At 48.1% G+C, this 21,059-nt stretch overlaps 1 protein-coding gene across 9 annotated transcripts in view; it reads left to right on the top strand.

Annotated features, from left to right (window-relative positions):
- The window catches only part of bicd1a (bicaudal D homolog 1a), a 38,799-nt gene that overhangs the window by 686 nt on the left and 17,054 nt on the right, over positions 1–21,059 (top strand). For 3 of the 9 annotated variants that reach the window (XM_049020976.1, XM_049020913.1, XM_049020903.1), the window contains one exon: positions 15,745–15,957. In XM_049020976.1, the coding sequence (XP_048876933.1) occupies positions 15,745–15,957 (213 nt within the window). The other 6 variants (XM_049020950.1, XM_049020960.1, XM_049020969.1 and 3 more) reach the window with 6 other exon arrangements.

Here is a 21,059-nt window from a genome sequence, read left to right as displayed (position 1 = left end):
GTTGTTCCTGATCGATAGCGGAGAGTAATTTATTTTTAACGAGAGGTACGATGCAGACCCGTTCGGTTTATATTACCGTTACTGGGGAAGTATGTGCGTTCAGGGAGACTGACGGAGATTCAAGTGAGGTGTGTATATATATATATATATATATATATATATATATATATATATATATATATATATACACTGCTTATTGTAGTAGTAGTTACTATTATTATTATTCGAGGGCTGGCTGTGCATTTGGGGAGGTGCAAAGGAAAACTAAACTAGTCACTAATAAGTGCCATCGCCCTATGCGTCACTTACTATAGTGCCGTGGTTGTGCGCATGGTTCCTGGTGCAAAGCGAGCAGAGGTGGCAGCTCTCGCCGTCAGGCGCGCATTCCTGCTCTGTGCAGGCTGAGCTACAAGCCTTGCATTTCCATTGTCTATATTGTATCATGTGGTGAGATTCCATGACACTCCACACCTCTTTGTCCCCAGGGATGTGAACATCCCCACATCACTGAGTCACATGTTATTCTGAGACCCTGTAAGTAATAATATTTACAGCAGATATAGTGTTATTGTGGTTTTGTGGTGTTGCTATGGCAGTGTTGAGTTAATTAAGACCTTCCTGTGAGCCCTTCTGTGCCAGACCGAGCGGACACCCCCACCGAGCAGACACCCCCACCGAGCGGCACCACACCTTGTGTGTAGCATGGCAGGGTGTGAAACGGCGGTCAGGCCCACGCCCAGGGGTGTCCAATGCTCCCATCTGTAATCGCCTCAGAGATGGCATGGGCGCCTGCTGGACTGGTCACCTGAGCCACGGCCCGTCTGTCCACCCTGAGTACAGGCGGTGACAGCGAGGGGCCACACTGCCAAAAGGGTCACAGCACCGACCCCCCAGTACTGACAAGCATCTCAGCTCTGACAAACCCCAAGGCGTTCAAAGAGCAGTTTGCGGCGTTGACATCAACCCCCGTCATGTGGCTCATGCTTCAGATAGTTCGATATATCTATTTCCTCTCAACATCTATCCATCAAAGATGGGATCCTAATTTTAATTATGTAAAATTAATGAATTTTTATAAACTGGAGGGGTTTAAGATTTTATTTAAGCCACTGAACTGAGAATTGTTCAGCACTGAGTATCATTCAGCATGAATTACTAATGACTGCATTTATTAGGTGTAAGTCAGCCTGAATAGGCGTGTGTGTCTAAATAAGGAGATATGTTAGATGTTACTGTTTTTTGTCTGTTAACTAAACATGGGGTGTGTGTGTAATCCCCGAACATGTTGCACGCAGGGGAAATGGTGATGTGAAACTGGACTACAGGCTTCTTTATGTACGGCCTGGTACATCAAAGTATGCTGAAGTGTCGTGGCAGAGTCTGGACGCCAGCCTGCTCACCCTGTAGGTGTAACGTAAGCTAAGTTATTTTGGGAAATAACCTGTCATCTTCTCTCTTTTTACACGTTTGGTATCAGCCTCTGGTCTCTGCACTTTTTCTGACGCTATTTAAGGTCTGTTGCATAACTGATGCTTTTACCTGAAGTGACTTAAGGAGACCTCTACCAGATGGCTTCTCTGAGACCCCGAGACCCCCCAAACGCTCTTAATGAGCTGGATAGAGGTGGGACGCGCGGTATTTTTAACTCGCTGGGTAGTGTGGCGTCTGGGGGTATGGCTGCTTGCTCTGTATCGGTCAGCCTAGCGCAGTGCTGATAGGGCTGGTTCCAGGCTGGTGGAGCCTTGCCCTGCTTGTCGTTGTTCCCCTCATCCCCTTGCTGATACCATAAACAACCTGCAATAGCTTCTCTCAGGTGTGCCGTTCTATTTGACCTCTTGGGGCCACCATACTTCCTTCGTAGTCCAGGCTCCCATATATCGGCTGTGTCCGAATTCAGGGGCTGTGTTCTTCGACGGTCGAACAGAAAGCATTGTCAAGTGGGACCTTTTGGCCTACTGATAATTTCCTTTTTGCACCAGCTGTTCCTACCCTAACCCTTGAGTCACAAAGCACCGCTCCTATCGCCTACCCAGTACGCACCCATTTTACGTCTGCGCAATGAATCTTGGGATATGGGTGGATCCTTTGCGACTCGACACATTTATAGACCGCATTTGAAGGAGCCTTCCAAATGGGAGGTCCTTGTTGTGGTGCTGCGATGTTTTCGGGCTTTGAATGCAGTCTTAGAAGGATACAGGCTCTGAATTTGGACGCTGCCACTGAAACTCATTATTCTAACTTCTGATGACTGGCTCGAGTTCATCCTAAATCCTTTTGTGTTTTGATCTCCCTGTGGCAGACCAGTCATCTCCAGCCATCTTTCCCTCCATTCTTACCGACGGCCCTCAGAGATCCGTTACTTATGTTTGTACGTTTTACCCTGAAAGAAACGACCAGTGAAGCAGCTCTAATTACGGAGGACATGGCAGTGACTGATGAAAGGCGCGGGACGGACCTCACTCGTCCCTCCATTCTCAACACAGGCCAGACTATCGATTTGCTTTGCTGCAAAACCTGACCCCGCCTCAGCGTCGCTTCCCTACAGTGGTACGACGGAAGCTGTCGCCTTCACTGTCTCATTGTGTCCTTCCGCTCTGCTAATCCTGCCACCGCGCTTCACGTGCCCGTTCAAGCTTTTCCTCCCTAAACTGAATAATCTCTTTTGAATGAAACGTAACTTTGTAGATCAAAGTAAAAACCTGGTGGAGTTATTAACGTCTTAGTGGCCCTGAGCTATTAGTTACGCAAGCCTTTGAATGTGATCAACGTGTCAATACTGTTTAGATACTTAGCATTTCATGTCAGCTGTGAATGTTATCAGCATCAATGGTGTTCTTTTGGTGACAATTTCCTATCAGGAAGTGGTTCTTTGGTTTATTTTAATAAACTTGTTCATATTACAAGAGAAGACTAGATGCAGTGTCTGTAAAGACTTAGCCAGCATGTTGTAGATCATATAGCTGGCTGGACGCTTGTGTGTGCATGTGTGTCTGCATGCGTGTGTGTGTGCGTGTGTGTGTGTGTGTCTGTCTGTCTGCACACGTGTGTGTGCGCGTGTGTATGTCTGCATGCGTGTGTGTGCATGTCTGCACCCTTATGTGCATGTGTGTGTGTGTGTCTGCACACGTATGTGTGCATGTCTGCACGCTTGTGTGTGTGTGTGTGTGTGCATGTGTGTGTGTGCATGTGTGTGTGTGTGCGTGTGTGTGTGTCTGCACGCTTGTGTGTGTGTGTGTGTGTGCGCGTGTGTGTGTGTGTGTCTGCAGCTTGTGTGTGTGTGTGTGTGTGTGTGTCTGCACGCTTGTGTGTGTGTGTGTGTGTGTGTGTGTGTGTATGCGTCCTGTGGTAGACTGGCATCCAGTCCAAAGGTTGCAGGTGCCTTGTGCTGCCTGAAATTGACTCCAGACTCTCCCATGACTCTATGTTTGACCACCAGTTGAAAAATGGATTGATAGATTTAACTGCAGTTGTCCAGGCAGACAGGAAGCATTTCCAGCAGCGGCCTGCAGTAACCAAAGCAGCGTTGAGAACGCAGAAGATCATGCATTAAGCTCCACAGCCACGTGGAAGCGGCTTCCGGCTGAGCCCCAGGGGGGTGTCACCTTGCTGTCAACCTGTGAGGTAATCCCAAGAGAGACAGCAGAAGGTTCCCGGAGGTCGTGAGACCAGCCAGCCCCCTCATGGCAGCCATTTGTCCCTTATCACCCCGACTCCGTCTGTTGGCCTAGGTGGGCCTTTCCCTGAGTTTGGTGTTCAGACCGGATCACAGAGAATAACGTTCAGAAGATTCATCACACTGCTTATGGGACATCATGCTTAAATATGCAAATTAGTTCTTTAAAATAACATGTGGATGAAGTTCTGCAGTGTCTGTGTTAGGGCCAAGCTCGGGGTGACACATTCTACTGCCTTAAACGCAGTAAACGGAGTGCAAAATACAAGGCTATGTTAAAGCCATTTCCAGAAAACGCAGCCTTACTTAGCCTTCTTCATACAGCCATCAGTCATTGCGCTTAACTTCGTTTCATAGATTGTTCCGATTACAGTGAATATTTAAACCGCTTCGGATTTCCTTGTGGCGTCACAGTCAAAATCTCAATGTTACATTGAGAGGTGGGAGTTTTCCGTTACCGGCGAGCTATAGTGAGGAGAGAGACGATGGCTTCTGGACCTGGCGGAGGAGAAGAGCGATGGAGCCAGCGGAGGGGAGGAGGAATGTGGATCAGCATGGTAATGTTCTACATTCACCGCTTACAAACCTTAGCAGGCATAGTGACCCTCAATTCTCTAACAAACAAAAGGAAACCAGGCCAGCAGACCAAATGCCAAGGTCCATGAGAAATGAGGAATGTGAACTAGGAGAATGCATGCCCGGTTCTGAGAGGAACAAGAGTAACGTGATCCACCAGACCAGATGCCCAGATCCGGGAGGAAAAGGAAGAACCTGGACCAACAGCCCTGATGGCTGTGAACCAGTTCTGGGAGAATCGAGGACCGTGAAGCAGTAGCCAGGATGCCCGGTTCCAATGGAAACAAGAGTAATGTGAACCAGCAGACCCAGAGCTTGGTTCTCAGAGAGGTACAAAGTACTTGGATCAACAGAAGCCAGTGCTCAGTTCTGGTATAGGAATGTGGGCTGGGTCTATGGAATAAGTGCATTATATATTTACATATTTCGTGCCCCCACCCAAGAGACTATCAGTGTCCCCAGCATGGGCTTCAGTGCAGATGTTCTGGGACAAGGAGAGTGTACATTGATTTTCACCTCATTTGTGTTAACATATTGCTTTTCCCTGCGTGTAGAAATCTACAGTGTTCTCTTTCTAATGTCCTTTAAATAAAAATCTGATCCAGGTCCATATTACATTGTTCCAGTGTTGGTATCATATTTGTCTCAGGGCTGGTGAAAACAGTTAAATGTTGCAGAAATACGAGCGGGGTAATGTCACTGGGACACTGGATTTCGTGATGTTTGCAGGGGCTTCTGTGGAGAAATTTGTACTGACTTCTTGAGTATGGGTGGGATTCCTTTCAGTTGGTCCATGACATTTTTGGGTAAGTTCCAGTCTACACTGCTATTTTGAATTATCATGAATGACAGCCATAACAACCAATAATAATAAAGCTGGTTCACTATTGGCTGAAAACAGGAATCAGTCAAATAGAGATGCTTGTTACAGTGCAGAACCATTAAATCCAGGTTTATCCCCTCTCATGGCTCGGAAGTGAAACCGATTTCAGCTCAGCCTCTTGCAGGACTGTGGGGGAAATCAGGTGAACAGCCCTGTCCCCCAAGCAGGTGACATCGCTCAGTAGGGCCTGCAGCCCTGCATCGTGAAATGATGCAAATCGAAAGTGATGTGTGCCGGTCTCCATCCCCACTGACTTGGGCTGACTTGCGTGTGGACAGTGTCAAAAGGTCGATACAGGAGCTAGTGTTGCAAGTGTTTTGAAGCAAGATGTTTGCCAGATGTTCAATGGCCTGATCCTGAGGCTGTTTTTTGTTCCAAATGATTACCGGTGTGTGGCAGCTCTCCATGTTGGACAGGAAGCAGGCTGGATTCGTAGGAAGCTTGCTGTGTTAAAGAGGAAGCAGGCTGGATTCGTAGGAAGCTTGCTGTGTTAAAGAGGAAGCAGGCTGGATTCGTAGGAAGCTTGCTGTGTTAAACAGGAAGCAGGCTGGATTCATAGGAAGCTTGCTGTGTTAAAGAGGAAGCAGGCTGGATTCGTAGGAAGCTTGCTGTGTTAAACAGGAAGCAGGCTGGATTCGTAGGAAGCTTGCTGTGTTAAACAGGAAGCAGGCTGGATTCGTAGGAAGCTTGCTGTGTTAAAGAGGAAGCAGGCTGGATTCGTAGGAAGCTTGCTGTGTTAAACAGGAAGCAGGCTGGATTCGTAGGAAGCTTACTGTGTTAAACAGGAAGCAGGCTGGATTCGTAGGAAGCTTGCTGTGTTAAACAGGAAGCAGGCTGGATTTGTTTGAAGCTTGCTGTGTTAAACAGGAAGCAGGCTGGATTCGTAGGAAGCTTGCTGTGTTAAGCAGGAAGCAGGCTGGATTCGTAGGAAGCCTGCTGTGTTAAACAGGAAGCTTGCTGTGTTAAACAGGAAGCAGGCTGGATCCGTAGGAAGCTTGCTGTGTTAAACAGGAAGCAGGCTGGATTCGTAGGAAGCCTGCTGTGTTAAACAGGAAGCTTGCTGTGCTGTATAAGAAGTTTCCTGTGTTGTATGGGAAGTTTGCCGTGTTAAAGAGGAAGCCTGCTGAGCTGTATAGGAAGCTTGCTGTGTTTACACGTGTCCCCCTGCCAGGGCACAGGAGTGTGCTCCTCTCTTGACTTGTTTTCACAGCACACAGATGTCAGGTCTTCCCCTGCATGTCTCCACAGGCCTGGGTGTGAACAAGGTGCCAAATATTCACAGCAAAGGAGACTTAGGCCTGCTATTGACAGACTTATTTACTGCAGCCAATGTAAACAGTGAGATGAAGGAAGGAGAGCAGTGGATGGTAATAAAGATAAAGGCTGCAAAAAGAATCGGGTTGTTTTTTTAAACATAGTCATTTTTACCATATTTCCTATGCAAATGAATGAGTACGCCGGAGCTCATTAATGCCGGCAAAACATTTCTGAGGTGATTTTTTTAGAAAACGAATGAAAAAATGAGTGTTCTGGAACATTTCCACAAACTTCTATAAATCATGGCCTGAAAGCACCTCTGTTCTCTGCAAACTGCAAGACAGAGCATCTGCTTTCTTGGGGAAAAAAATATGTCATCCTTAAAATCAGCTCTGCCGTTTGTGGGTTTGGCCGTTTGGTAGCTGTCAGCTGCATCAAACGGTCCTGGCAAGTAGAATCCGCCTCATCTCCACCTCTCTTCACCATCACAGATGTTCCACAACCTCACCCTGACAGCTGCAGCAATTTCTGCAGCCGTTAGCTTGGTCTAAATCACTCCTGATTATTTATTTATGGTGCAATTTAATTGTTTGGTCTCCTAGCGTGGAACATACATTAATTTAATGAATTGCATTGGGAGTCATTGGAACAAACTGGATTTTTCACTTTGAATGTCTGTCAGAGTTGTGAACAAGTACAGTGCTCTAACCCTCTGGCTCAGACGGCCAGTAGCAGAACTCAGGCATACAGAAAGTCCTTATTAGCTTCCCACTTGACTTAGTGTCCCCTCAACCCATACTGTAGCTGTGGTGTGAGTCACTCATAACACACACTCTGAATCGCAGTCTGTTTAAAGCTGAAAAAAGCAAGCTGATAAATCAATCTTACAAGGCAAGTGGAATCCCAGGCAGTGGTAGGGCTGATAGTGTTGATCGTGTTGTCTGCTCAACATCGAACTCCGAGTTTGCCTTCAGCTATCAGTTGGGTGTTTAGTGCTCTGTCTCAAGCAGAAGGCACTATCATTTATACTGATGATTGTCAGTCAGACAAACCCTACCAAAGATCTACTTTCTTTTGTTCCATATGCTAGTTCCTCAACATTGAAACCACAGTGTCTTCTTGTTTCTATAACTTCTTACAGTTCCATCCAGCTCTGGGAATTAAGCTCGCCCGCTCACATGACGTGAGTAATTTAGACAGAGAGCAAGCACAAAAGCTGAACATTAGCCTAGGCTAGCAAAAAAAACATACTACAATTTTTACTGCACTAACTAGTATGGTTTTTGCTAGTAGCAAAAATTGTTAAGTTTGGTCCCTGTTTACAGCCACTGTGAATGTTGTGAATGTGTTATGAATGACGGCATGAATCAACAAACCAAACGAAGATATTCAATGGAAGTGCGGGAATATAATGAAGGCGGAGGGTGCATTGTGGGATGACAGAGTTCGTTTGTGTTGGTGCAGAACCACGTATTCGTGGAGCTGGAATCACAGCTGAGCTGGACAGTCTGCTGAGCTGGCAGTGAAGGACCCACTTTGTTCAGAGGGTGACGTCACCGTAGCAAAGTCAGTCTGCTGCCAACCCCCCATTTTCCCCTTGCAGAGCTGCTTTGCAGGGTCATTCAGGGTTGTGTCTGCCTTAGAGTTGTGGGACTGGTGTGTGGCTCAGTGGGTTGGGCCAATATTCCTGGAAGGTCGTCAGATCAAATCCCAGGGCCAGTTGATTGATTTCACTATTGGGCCCCCAACCAAGGTCCTCAACCCCCCAGCTGTTCCAGAGATTGACTGATCCTGCCTTCTTGAAATGTACATTAATTTGGATAAAAGTCTTTGTTAAATAAATTAGGTCAATTGTGGCGGGTCAACACACTGCTGAAATCCTTGAAGTAGCATTTTAAATAAATGTTTGCTGTATCGATGTGTGTGAGAAGAAGGTTTCTTGAAAGGTTGAATGTGGTCGTGAGGCAGCAGACCTGGATCAGTATGATCAGAAGGATAACAGGTATGGATCGGAAGTGGATCCCCGGTGATGACTGAATATCCCTCCTCAAGGCCCCTGTGTGGTCATTGGATCTCAACAATGACAAATGATTAGTGACTCAGTGTTTATGGAGCTCAGAAATGTGTAGTCCAACATTGAGCCGGAAGGCTTGTCCAGAATTTTTACAAAACTTTTGAACTGACCTCCAGAAATGACCTACACCTAGTGGGGGGTCTCTGTGCCTCTCATCAGAAGGTCAAACGTTCAAGTCTCGGCCGAACGGTCACTCATATGCTCACAGGCCCTTGATTAAAGCCCTTTACTGTCAGCTCGACAGGTGCCGACTATGGAGAGCAAGATCAGGGAGGTGAAGAGAACAATTCCAAAGTATCTCTACCCGTAGTTGTGTAAATAAAGGATTTGTCATTTCTTGGCAGGAATTCTATTGAGGGGACTCCAGGCCAACATGGGTCTCCACTCCTTAATCATAAAATCAATCAATGGCACGGCTGCTATCCTGAGTTTGATTTTATGGGGGGGTCTCTGACTCCTGAGCCCGATCTATAATCTCGACAGAGCATCTCATTCGATAGAATGCCACCATCATCATCTCATGCTTCATGCAACCGCAGTGACTGGATTTCCTCTCCATTGTTGATTATGAAGCCTGACACCTGCCCTCCGGTCCTAAGTGTCCCAAGCCTCAATGGTGGACGGTGGCCAAGCTACACACTCAGGATGATATCAAGTCACATTGAGGAATCATTAATTCGGCAGGCCGTGGAGATTGGACCTCTCATGTTAAGGTACGGAGTGGTCGCATGACCCTGGTTAATAACACTTTGTCAGGTGACCATGTTCACGAAGAGACTTGGCGATTTGCATCCGTCCACTATTGCCGTCCTCATGCAGTTTTGAATGATGGACCAGAGAGCCATTTTCAACAGGGTAGAGTTATGGTAGCAATGCTTATCAGAAAGCCTGTCATCTGGTCTTCCAATAGCTCATCAAGCACAACATTATGTTGACAATGCCAAAGTCTCAAGTTCAGCTCTTACAGGGTGTATGTGAATTGTAGCCCTTTGCTATCATTTGTTTCTCTGTGCATGTTGACGTCAGTGATTTGTGTGTTGGTGTCAGAGGGTGAGCGTGTTGACGTCAGCAGTGTATGTGTTGGTGTCAGAGGGTGTGCGTGTTGACATCAGCAGTGTATGTGTTGGTGTCAGAGGGTGTGCGTGTTGACGTCAGCAGTGTATGTGTTGGTGTCAGAGGGTGAGCGTGTTGACATCAGCAGTGTATGTGTTGGTGTCAGAGGGTGTGCGTGTTGACGTCAGCAGTGTATGTGTTGGTGTCAGAGGGTGAGCGTGTTGACGTCAGCAGTGTATGTGTTGGTGTCAGAGGGTGAGCGTGTTGACGTCAGCAGTGTATGTGTTGGTGTCAGAGGGTGTGCGTGTTGATGTCAGCAGTGTATGTGTTGGTGTCAGAGGGTGAGCGTGTTGACGTCAGCAGTGTATGTGTTGGTGTCAGAGGGTGAGCGTGTTGACATCAGCAGTGTATGTGGTGGTGTCAGAGGGTGAGCGTGTTGACGTTTGCCCGTTGACACACTGCGCTGTCTCTCAGAGGACGCTTTACACAGCATATGTTCTCAGCTGTGGGTCCCAGCAACATCCCTGTAATCCCCATCCGGCCATTAAAAGAGCCAGCAGAGCAGTACATCAAGACAGGGTGCCAATAGCAAGGACAGAGTAATGTGGATACAGATGGGATGGACTGTCTGGGAAAGAGTCCAATTTACTCTAATGTATGCAGGTCTACAGACCTTTTGTAGATTTAGACAAAAAAGATATTGGGCTAAATGTGTAGTTTTTTCTGAGGACAAGGATAAACCAGTGATCTGGAATGAGTTGTCTCCTACAGAGCACTGCGCAGTGGACCATAACGCACATTCTTTTGCCCGCTTGCTATATCGATCCCTTTATTTTTGGGCTGGAGTCGTTTGAACATCCACAGAGACGAATCAGCAAGAGTGGCGTTTTTGTCATTAAGGTCAGATCAGCCTGGTGAAGATTATATTCATAAATCTCTGTTGTTTTTCCTGTCAAACTCGGGGTCAGTTTCTGTCTGTCAGAAGGGCTTCTGTGCGAGTACGTGCGTCTGTACTGCTCAGAAGGGGATTTATGCGTGTACCAGCGTCTGTACTGCTCAGAAGGGCTTCCGTGCGCATACGTGCGTCTGTACTGCTCAGAAGGGCTTCCGTGCGCATACGTGCGTCTGTACTGCTCAGAAGGGGATTTATTCGTGTACCAGCGTCTGTACTGCTCAGAAGGGCTTCCGTGCGCATACGTGCGTCTGTACTGCTCAGAAGGGCTTCCGTGCGCATACGTGGGTCTGTACTGCTCAGAAGGGCTTCCGTGCGCATACGTGCGTCTGTACTGCTCAGAAGGGGATTTATGCGTGTACCAGCGTCTGTACTGCTCAGAAGGGCTTCCGTGCGCGTACGTGCGTCTGTACTGCTTTTACCAGCTGAGGCGTGTAGCTCACAACATTTTACTGAACCTCACATGTCAGTTTTAGTCAGGCACACTGGCAGTTACTGGCATCTTTCTGAGACACACATGCCTGAAGCAGGACCCTTGAATCTTTCACACTATAACTTATGTTAAACACTTTAGTTTATTTATTTTATTTTATTGCGGGTATTTTTGTGATTTTCTAACAAACTCCTGTCAGCAAACTCAAAAGCCCCCCCCGTGACTTAAGGTCTCACCAAAACCCTGAAAAAGCCGCATATTTCAGTGTACTTGTGCTTTTTGTCTGGTACAGGAGGTTCTTTGCCTTTCTTAGCCCCATCGATGCTGCGGCTGCTGAGGCCAGTCCAGCTGATCTCTGCCCCTTCTCCTCACAATATCTACCAGACTTAAGCAACTGTAGCTGCAGGCCATCGTTCCTGGCATGGTTCAGCATGATGCCCACACGGTTGGGAAGCTCTCCATCCATGCTTCACCTTCTTCATGCTGCTGAAATTCCCAGTGTGGTTCCACATTTCCTGAGCTAGCTGACAGCACTGGGACCAATTTGGAAACCATTTTACTTCATTTAAAGTTTAGTCTCATTTGTGAATAGCAGGTGACATTTTACCTCGTTGCCACATTCCGGGTTGCCACACAGGATTCCAGCTACATAGAACATACAAAGGCCTTTAGTCGTAGAGATTGTTCTAGAAATGAGTCATTTTACCATCTCATTGGGTCAGACACAATACACTGGATGCTGTGTGACAGTTCATTAATAATAGTGATAATAGTTGACCTTGAGATCTTTAAACGTTTCTTCTTTGTCCCTAAAAACCCAAATAAAAACCCTGAAACTCATTTCATGAGGACTTGAACCTCATTTAGTAGAGGACTGATGAAAGGAATTTGATTTATTTTTAACAAGTAATGGGATTCGGCAATGGGAACAGGACAGAGATTAACTACAGTTACAGTATCATTTTGAGTTTGGCTGTTTCCCTCGTCATGCCTCCATGTCCAACAAGGACCCAGGGGGACCGTCCCAGTGGTCATTTGTATCGTAGCTGATTGCAAGGAAGATGCTCACTAGCGCTGAAAATTAATCAAAATAATGAATTTTGCAGGAGTGGGGGACTCCGGGTAATAAAATAGTGTGGCTCTTGCATCTGGATGAAGGGTTGGATGCCCGATGACCAGACTGGTGTGGATCTCCTTAAACAGAATCACTTTCATCGGGTGACCTGAACTGTGCAGCTGTGGGTCAACTGCTGAATATCTACAGAGCTTATTGGTCCCACCATCACAGAGTTTAAGTGAAACGAAATTCAGGTCAAATTCTGTGCTTCCCATGATGCTCTCCGGAATACCCTCCCCACAGTCCCCTTCAGACTATCCTTCCCATGATGCTCTCCGGAATACCCTCCCCACAGTCCCCTTCAGACTATCCTTCCCATGATGCTCTCCGGAATACCCTCCCCACAGTCCCCTTCAGACTGTCCTTCCCATGATGCTCTCCGGAATACCCTCCCCACAGCCCCCTTCAGACTGTCCTTCCCATGATGCTCTCCGGAATACCCTCCCCACAGCCCCCTTCAGACTGTCCTTCCCATGATGCTCTCCGGAATACCCTCCCCACAGCCCCCTTCAGACTGTCCTTCCCATGATGCTCTCCGGAATACCCTCCCCACAGTCCCCTTCAGACTATCCTTCCCATGATGCTCTCCGGAATACCCTCCCCACAGTCCCCTTCAGACTGTCCTTCCCATAGTGCTCTCCGGAATACCCTCCCCACAGCCCCCTTCAGACTGTCCTTCCCATAGTGCTCTCCGGAATACCCTCCCCACAGTCCCCTTCAGACTATCCTTCCCATGATGCTCTCCGGAATACCCTCCCCACAGTCCCCTTCAGACTATCCTTCCCATGATGCTCTCCGGAATACCCTCCCCACAGCCCCCTTCAGACTGTCCTTCCCATGATGCTCTCCGGAATACCCTCCCCACAGCCCCCTTCAGACTGTCCTTCCCATGATGCTCTCCGGAATACCCTCCCCACAGTCCCCTTCAGACTATCCTTCCCATGATGCTCTCCGGAATACCCTCCCCACAGTCCCCTTCAGACTATCCTTCCCATGATGCTCTCCGGAATACCCTCCCCACAGCCCCCTTCAGACTGTCCTTCCCATGATGCTCTCCGGAATACCCTCCCCACAGCCCCCTTCAGACTGTCCTTCCCATGATGCTCTCCGGAATACCCTCCCCACAGCCCCCTTCAGACTGTCCTTCCCATGATGCTCTCCGGAATACCCTCCCCACAGCCCCCTTCAGACTGTCCTTCCCATGATGCTCTCCGGAATACCCTCCCCACAGCCCCCTTCAGACTGTCCTTCCCATGATGCTCTCCGGAATACCCTCCCCACAGTCCCCTTCAGCCTATCCTTCCCATAGTGCTCTCCGGAATACCCTCCCCACAGTCCCCTTCAGACTGTCCTTCCCATAGTGCTCTCCGGAATACCCTCCCCACAGCCCCCTTCAGCCTATCCTTCCCATGATGCTCTCCGGAATACCCTCCCCACAGTCCCCTTCAGACTATCCTTCCCATGATGCTCTCCGGAATACCCTCCCCACAGTCCCCTTCAGCCTATCCTTCCCATGATGCTCTCCGGAATACCCTCCCCACAGTCCCCTTCAGCCTATCCTTCCCATGATGCTCTCCGGAATACCCTCCCCACAGTCCCCTTCAGCCTATCCTTCCCATGATGCTCTCCGGAATACCCTCCCCACAGTCCCCTTCAGACTGTCCTTCCCATAGTGCTCTCTGGAGTACACCCCCCCCCAGAGTCCCCTTCAGACTACTCTCCCTTTAGCCCCCTCCCCACGGGGATATCCCCATAGCCCTCTCCTCCACTGACAAGCCAGCATGTCTTGGCTCAGGCTCATTCTTCTCCCTGTATCGAGTTAGTTTCAGTCTCAAACAGCAGGCAAATGAACACTGATGAATTGCCTCCGTAGGAGAAAACTGCCTTGGCTGCTCATTAGCGTGTGGCCGGGGTCCTGAGCAGCGCTGTGCATTTTACACCCGTGCAGCAAATGCGAGATTTTGAAAAACTGCAACACAGGCACGGGCCTCTTGCATCACAGCAGACATCCCTGGTGGCATGATAAGGGGACACTGACTCTCCTGTTACCCCCCCCAGCAGTAAAAATGACACAAATTGCAAATGGATTGAATTGTAGCACTGAGTGAAGGATTATGGGTATATAAATGGCCGCACCCATGGCTGTATGAGAAGCACTTTGTGGCCCCCAGGTGCCATGACCCCTCCTAACCATCATCCCTCTGTAATATGAGTACTTTCCAGTGACGGTCAGGGTGGATGATTATGAGGACTTTATGGACCTCGGGGTGTGACAGCCCTGCTGTGTGTATTTTAGACCGCAGTGGAATGATTCAGTGATGGTGGCTTGGTTACGTGCCTGAATTGCTTTAGGTCCGTACTCAGCATCCTGTTCCCTGCAGCCTTTGGTGTAGCCTTTCCGCCTGTCCTCAGGTAATGCTGATGTACATCTTATGTAATTTTTCTTGATGGGTGTCTGTTGGCTGTTTGCTGTTACCCAAAGCAGTTTGTTTGCAAAGCCTGGTTGTAGAGTGTCATCCTCAGGACCAGCCCAAGGCTGAACCAGGCAGCCCCAGTCTGATTATCCTGTCAGAATGTGGTCGTTCCCTTGTCATTCCCACTTGGGAAGAAAGCTTCAGCGTCAGCCATGGCATCTTCCTCCTCCTCCTCCTCCCCTTCCTCTCTCTGAAAGTCTGCAATCAGCTTTTCCTTGGGAAGGATTCCCGTTCCTTGGCTTCCCATCCAAGTCTCAGACTGATGGAGAAGCAGTGAGCCGCTAGGTGCCGGGAGTCCAGAGCGAGCCACCAGCCCTTAATCGGGTATCTTGAGTAAACATCCCGTGTGAATGTCCAGCATGGTGGAGTCACTTTATTGTAAATACACCTGCATTTATGATAATAGATGGCTGTGATGGGTTGGTGCCCCATCCTGGGTTACTCCCTACATTGCACCCATAGCTTCTAGAATAGGCTCTGTACCCCTGCAATCCTGCATAGGACAAGCGTGTATGGAAAATGTATGGATGGATGGCATTGTGGTAGCCTGGGTTGTGGGTTCTATTCCTTTCACCGGTTGTGAGTTCATCTTCTGCTGGTGTACTACAGTCCGCAGCATGTGGCTAAGGAGATAAGCATCACTGTATTCCCCATTGTATACGTGAAGGTGTGCCTTGAGGTGGACCCCAGGGTGTCTGGGCCATGTGTCCACTGCTTCCCGGGAACCCAGGGATGACCCTGTCCAGGATAAGTGGTTGGAGGATGGATGGATGGATGGATGACTGATAAGCATAGCCCTGGTGCTTGTATTTGCTGCCATAAGTACTGGCTATGTCATTCGTCCTCTGAAACTGCCGCCAACACTGAAAAGGATCTAAAGGAGCTGAAAAGCTCCAGGATCAGCCTGACTGGCGACCAGCCTCTTGGCTACTGTCCAGCCCTGCACCACTCATCAGTCTGGGGGGGGGGGGGGGGGGGGCACGGCGGGCGAGGTCGGGAAGAACTCCGGTCGTGCTGTGAATGTAGCAGCGGAATAACACGAAACCACGCTATGTGACATGGCACCTGTTGCAGTGCTGGCAGGGACATATCATTAGTGAGGGGTTCTGGGAAATACATCTTACAACTGTGTACTTTTTAAGAATGATCTGATTGGTTAGTTTTCAGTGTAAGAGTGAGTCATCTGGGTGTGGTCAGCCTATCAGTCAGCCCCTCTTCACCCGGGCTCCGCCTCCTTTCTCCCTTTCACCAGGCATTCGGGCAGGCGTACTCCACCCAGCGCAAGGTGGCGGCGGATGGCGAGACTAACGAGGAGCACCTCCTACAGGAGTCGGCCTCCAAGGAGGCGTACTACACGAGCCGGCTGCAGGAGCTGCAGGCAGAGCTGCAGCAGAGCCGTGCTGTGGCGTCCAACGTGCAGGCTGAGGCCGAGCGGCTCAACGTGCTGCTGCAGGAGCTGCGAGAGGTGGGGCCCCGCCTCCCTGGGACGGAGGGGGAGGGGCAAAATGCAGCCAAGGCCTCCCCTCAGGGTCATGCACGGTACCTCACCCTGGATCCAAGGGGTTTGGCTACGGGTGCCTTCCCAACAGAGAGACCAAATGTACACAACTAATCATTGCTGATTTTGTGGTATTGTTCTGGGACCCCCCTCCGACGAGAGAGAACCTTTACCATCACCTTTTTGGGAAGGGTGGGGGTTATGGGGAGTTGCCCTGTCTGGTGCCCCCAAGTACGTCCCCAAATCGCTAATGCGGGCCAGCCACCGCCCTCCCCCCAAACTCAAGATTAGGATTCGTCACATATACTGTTGTACACATACAGCATGTAGTGAAATGTAACTCTGGTCACTCAACTGTGCATAATAAGACAATATAACAATAACAGTTACCCTTTACAATAAGGCCCCCATTTGCCACTTGTAAATGGTAGTACCTCATTAATAAAAGAAAAATGTTAAAAATGGTCTATTAATTTACACTGAACAAAAATATAAACGCAACACTTTTGTTTTTGCTCCCATTTTTCATGAGATGGACTTAAAGATCTACAATTCATTCCAGATACACAATATTACCATTTCTCTCAAACATTTCTCACAAATCAGTCTAAATGTGTGATAGTGAGCACTTCTGCTTTGCTGAGATAATCCATCCCACCTCACAGGTGTGCCACATCAAGATGCTGATCTGACATCATGGGTAGTGCACAGGTGTACCTTATACTGCCCACAATAAAAGGCCACCCTGGAATGTGCAGTTTTGTCTCACAGCAAAATGCCACAGATGCCACAAGCATTGAGGGAGCGTGCAATTGGCATGCGGACAGCAGGAATGTCAACCAGATCTGTTGCTCGTGCATTGAATGTTCATTTCTCAACCATAAGCCGTCTCCAAAGGCGTTTCAGAGAATATGGCAGTACATCCAACCGGCCTCACAACCGCAGACCACGTGTAACCACACCAGCCCAGGACCTCCACATCCAGCAGGTTCACCTCCAAGATCGTCTGAGACCAGCCACTCAGACAGATAATGCACGGCCCCATGTTGCAAGGATCTGTACACAGTTCTTGGAAGCTGAAAATGTCCCAGTTCTTGCATGGCCAGCATACTCACCGGACATGTCACCCGTTGAGCATGTTTGGGATGTGCTTGACCGGCGTATACGACAGCGTGTACCAGTTCCCACTAATATCCAACAACTTCGCACAGCCATTGAAGAGGAGTGGACCAACATTCCACAGGCTACAATTGACAATCTGATAAGCTCTATGCGAAGAAGATGTGTTGCATTGCATGAGGCAAATGGTGGTCACACCAGATACTGACCGGTTCTGAGTCCCCAGACCCCCAATAAAGCAAAAAACTGCACATTCCAGGGTGGCCTTTTATTGTGGGCAGTATAAGGTACACCTGTGCACTACCCATGATGTCAGATCAGCATCTTGATGTGGCACACCTGTGAGGTGGGATGGATTATCTCAGCAAAGCAGAAGTGCTCACTATCACACATTTAGACTGATTTGTGAGAAATGTTTGAGAGAAATGGTAATATTGTGTATCTGGAATGAATTGTAGATCTTTAAGTCCATCTCATGAAAAATGGGAGCAGAAACAAGAGTGTTGCATTTATATTTTTGTTCAGTATATAAAGCGTTGCAACCTAATTAATAACCAGATTATAAACCATTCATAAACCTTTTATATGAGGAGCATTATTGTAAAGTGGCACCAAGATAACAATATAAAATTAAAAATATACGCGTCAGGATCTGGACGGGTTTGGTGTGATTGGGTCAGGCAGATAGGAAGGTGGACGACCCACTTGCAGCATCACGAGACAACAAAGGTTTATTGAAACAAAAACTGAAAACACTACAAAACAAAAACAGACCTCGAGGGGTCAAAAACTAAAAAGATAACTAAGGCAGACAACAAAGGATTAAGGACCAGGAGCAGGTTGGCAGACAGGCAAAGAACTAAACACAACTAACTTGCATAATTGTCGCCAGCGGGCAGCGGGCAGCGGGCAGCGGGCAGCGGGCAGCGGGCAGCGGGCAGCGGGCAGCGGGCAGCGCCGTCTTCACAGACATCCAACAATCAATGAACCACTAGCAAACTAAACAGAGGCAGGGACTTAAATACAGAGGGGTGACAAGACTAACAAGGGGCAGGTGAGATTAATTAACAAGGGTTGGGAAAGCAGGTCACAGGTGAAACTAATAATTAACTCAAGGAACTAAAACTAAGGACTAACCAAGAAACAGGGAAAACAGAATCCAACACTGGGAATAACAAAAACCGATAAAATACAGCTAAGGCTCAAAACAAGAAACCAAAACTGAACACAAAAATCACCAGACACAGGAATTAGAAAAACCTATACGACTGAAACACTAGGGAACAAAATACAAAAACAGAGGGGGGTAGGATTCAAACACACAACAGAGGGGTTCATAGATAACCACATGCGCAGCGAGTTGAGCCATGTGGCCAACAAGCAGTAGGGGAGAACACAAAGACTGACAACACAAGGGACGGGATGACCAGCAACACCTGCTGGCCAAACGGGGAAAGGACACAGAGGGACAACAGGGGCCGACCCTGACAATATGAGATATATTCAGCTGTACATAATCTATACATAAGTGACATAGTCAAAGTGATGTGCTGTGCAATATAAGCACAATGTGCAAGAGACCTGGGAAATGTACCGACAATTTACAGTGTGAATTGAGTGTAAACAGTGCTCATGGGATTGTGGGCACTCATACGCAGTGTGCATGTCAGCACGCAGTGTGCATGTCAGCACGCAGTGTGCAGTGTGATGTCAGTGTGATGTCTCCCTCCCAACCTTTTTGGAATGCCCATCCATGGATGGCGACGGGGCAGATAAATCTCATTAACGACGCGGCATTCGGGGAGTTGAGCTTTATGAATACGAGGCTGTTAAATGGCTAATGAAGCTTTAAGCGGGCACAGTGATTCCCTGTTTCGCACTTAGTGGGCCTTGGCACTCCCCAAATATGCCAGGCTCTGAGCCGGGTGATCGACAGAAACTGACTGAATGGAGGATGCCATCTCGCCATGGGGGTGCCTGAGTGTGCAGCAGAATCAGGCGGGGGGGGTGCAGGGTGGGGGTCAGCTGGAGGGCACAGGCCCAGGGCACAGCAGGGTCACGCTCTGACAGCATGGCCCCCCATTGTGAGGCGTAAATACGGCAGTAAGCTGGGGAACAGAGAAATGGCCTGAGCTCGCACATTGGGGGGGGGAGGGTAATGTGCGGACTCCTCAGCCCCCCCCCCCCCCAGATTCCAACCCGGTGTGCTGTTCCAGTGGCCTTTTACCCAGGGGGGTTAACCTGACCTCTTGGTGCAGGGAAGAGAATGAACCAGGCAAACGTTAGAAACAAGGAAGAAATATCAGCACACAGCGGGCAATGTCTGTGCTGATGTTTAGCACCCGCCGTTTGATCCGGCAGGCAGAAGGGAGAGTGTGTTAAGATCAAGGCTACTGATCATTATACCAAATGAAGAACAGATTTTGGGCTCCGAGGGCAGCCAGAGGTTCACTTAAAAGTGGGACAAAAACTGGCACCCCGGTGCCCCGAGCTTCCCAAGGGAGACCCCACCCTCCCCACCGCCCTGTACAAGAAGAAGGAGGCCAGACATTAGGCTGAGTATGGGGGAATAGCAGAAGATTTGGGTATTTTTTCAATATGCGCACTCATGTACCTGTTTTACTCATGTATCTGTTTTCCATCGTCTTCCATTGCTGGAAGCCAGTTCAAATACTCAAGAACAGGATTACAGAAGACGGTAAAAATCCCCGGATGTCGTTCTTGCCTCACCCCAAATATCATGGATACATCAGTTGGCTCCCATGATTCATTGCATCCCAAGATCGTTCTTGGGAGGCGAGTTAGCAAGACTGCTCTTGTCACGAACGCTTGTACGATCTTTGCATTCTTGATATTGAGAAACACTGTTTGTCACTGAAGATTTCAGAATAAGTTTCTTACTCTTTTGTTTGTTTCTGTTCTGGATTTCCTGTCGTATGGCCTCATTGTCCTCGTTGTCACCTATTAAGGTGAGATAGTGATTGATCAGATTGCTTGACTAGTACCAGAAGTTGTTAGTCGTGGTTTATGTGCCTTTAAATGCAGTTTATCTTGTTAACCAAGTCTTTGTTCCTGCTTTGTTGCAGAGATCAGCTCATTAAAGTCAACGAACATTAGTAAATGAGAGTGTGAGCCAAAGTGTTGAGCAGCTAAATGTGTGTATGGGGTTCAGACAGATATTTATATTTGCAGTGCAGTTTGCAGGGACTCAGTGACCTCATCCAGGGGCCCACGCTTTGCTCCCTGCGGTAGCCAGTGGCAGGGGCATGCTCACTGCACCCACACTGTTAGCCTGAATGGACACCTGGAGAACCTGCTGGCCATTATCCACAAAGCATTGCCTGACCCATTCATGCAGGCAATGCTATTTCATTGGAAACTCAAGCTGCTCTAAGTACTAGAGAAAACAGAATTTCCTCTCTCCAGATCGAGGGCTGTAGCAGCAACTCATGATCATTTGTGAAACTTTATTAATTGATTTAATTGGGCTTCAAAAACACAGTAATTCACAGTAATGAACTCATTCATTTAAAAGCACACAAACATTTAAGAAGATAGGTTTATTATTTTTCATCACAACAGTGACAAACAACACATTTAATAACAAAGAATAATGTGTGCCTTCTGCCAGGAGATTTGAAGCAACAGTTTTAATATTTCATGTTTAATAAATAATAATAAATTTAAACTGCGTACATTTAAGCAATTTGCTTATTTGACAGCCCAATCAAACATAATTAATCCCGCTAATTAGCCTCAGTGTTCCACGCAAACAGTAACAATGTGAGCAGTAATACTCAGTATATCCCGGAACCACCCTGTCCACTGATGCCATGTTAATCCGGGTATCTGAGCGGATTTCCTCACTTCCACGTCTTTTCGGTCTCTGGTGTCGTGTCGGTTGGTGTCCTGATGCTTTGAAATGTGCTGAGAATGCTAAGCTAGTTTCT

The sequence above is a fragment of the Brienomyrus brachyistius genome, chromosome 1, assembly GCF_023856365.1.
Source record: "Brienomyrus brachyistius isolate T26 chromosome 1, BBRACH_0.4, whole genome shotgun sequence".
In the NCBI taxonomy this organism is placed as follows: domain Eukaryota; kingdom Metazoa; phylum Chordata; class Actinopteri; order Osteoglossiformes; family Mormyridae; genus Brienomyrus; species Brienomyrus brachyistius.
This window is presented reverse-complemented; position numbering and strand designations above follow the sequence as displayed.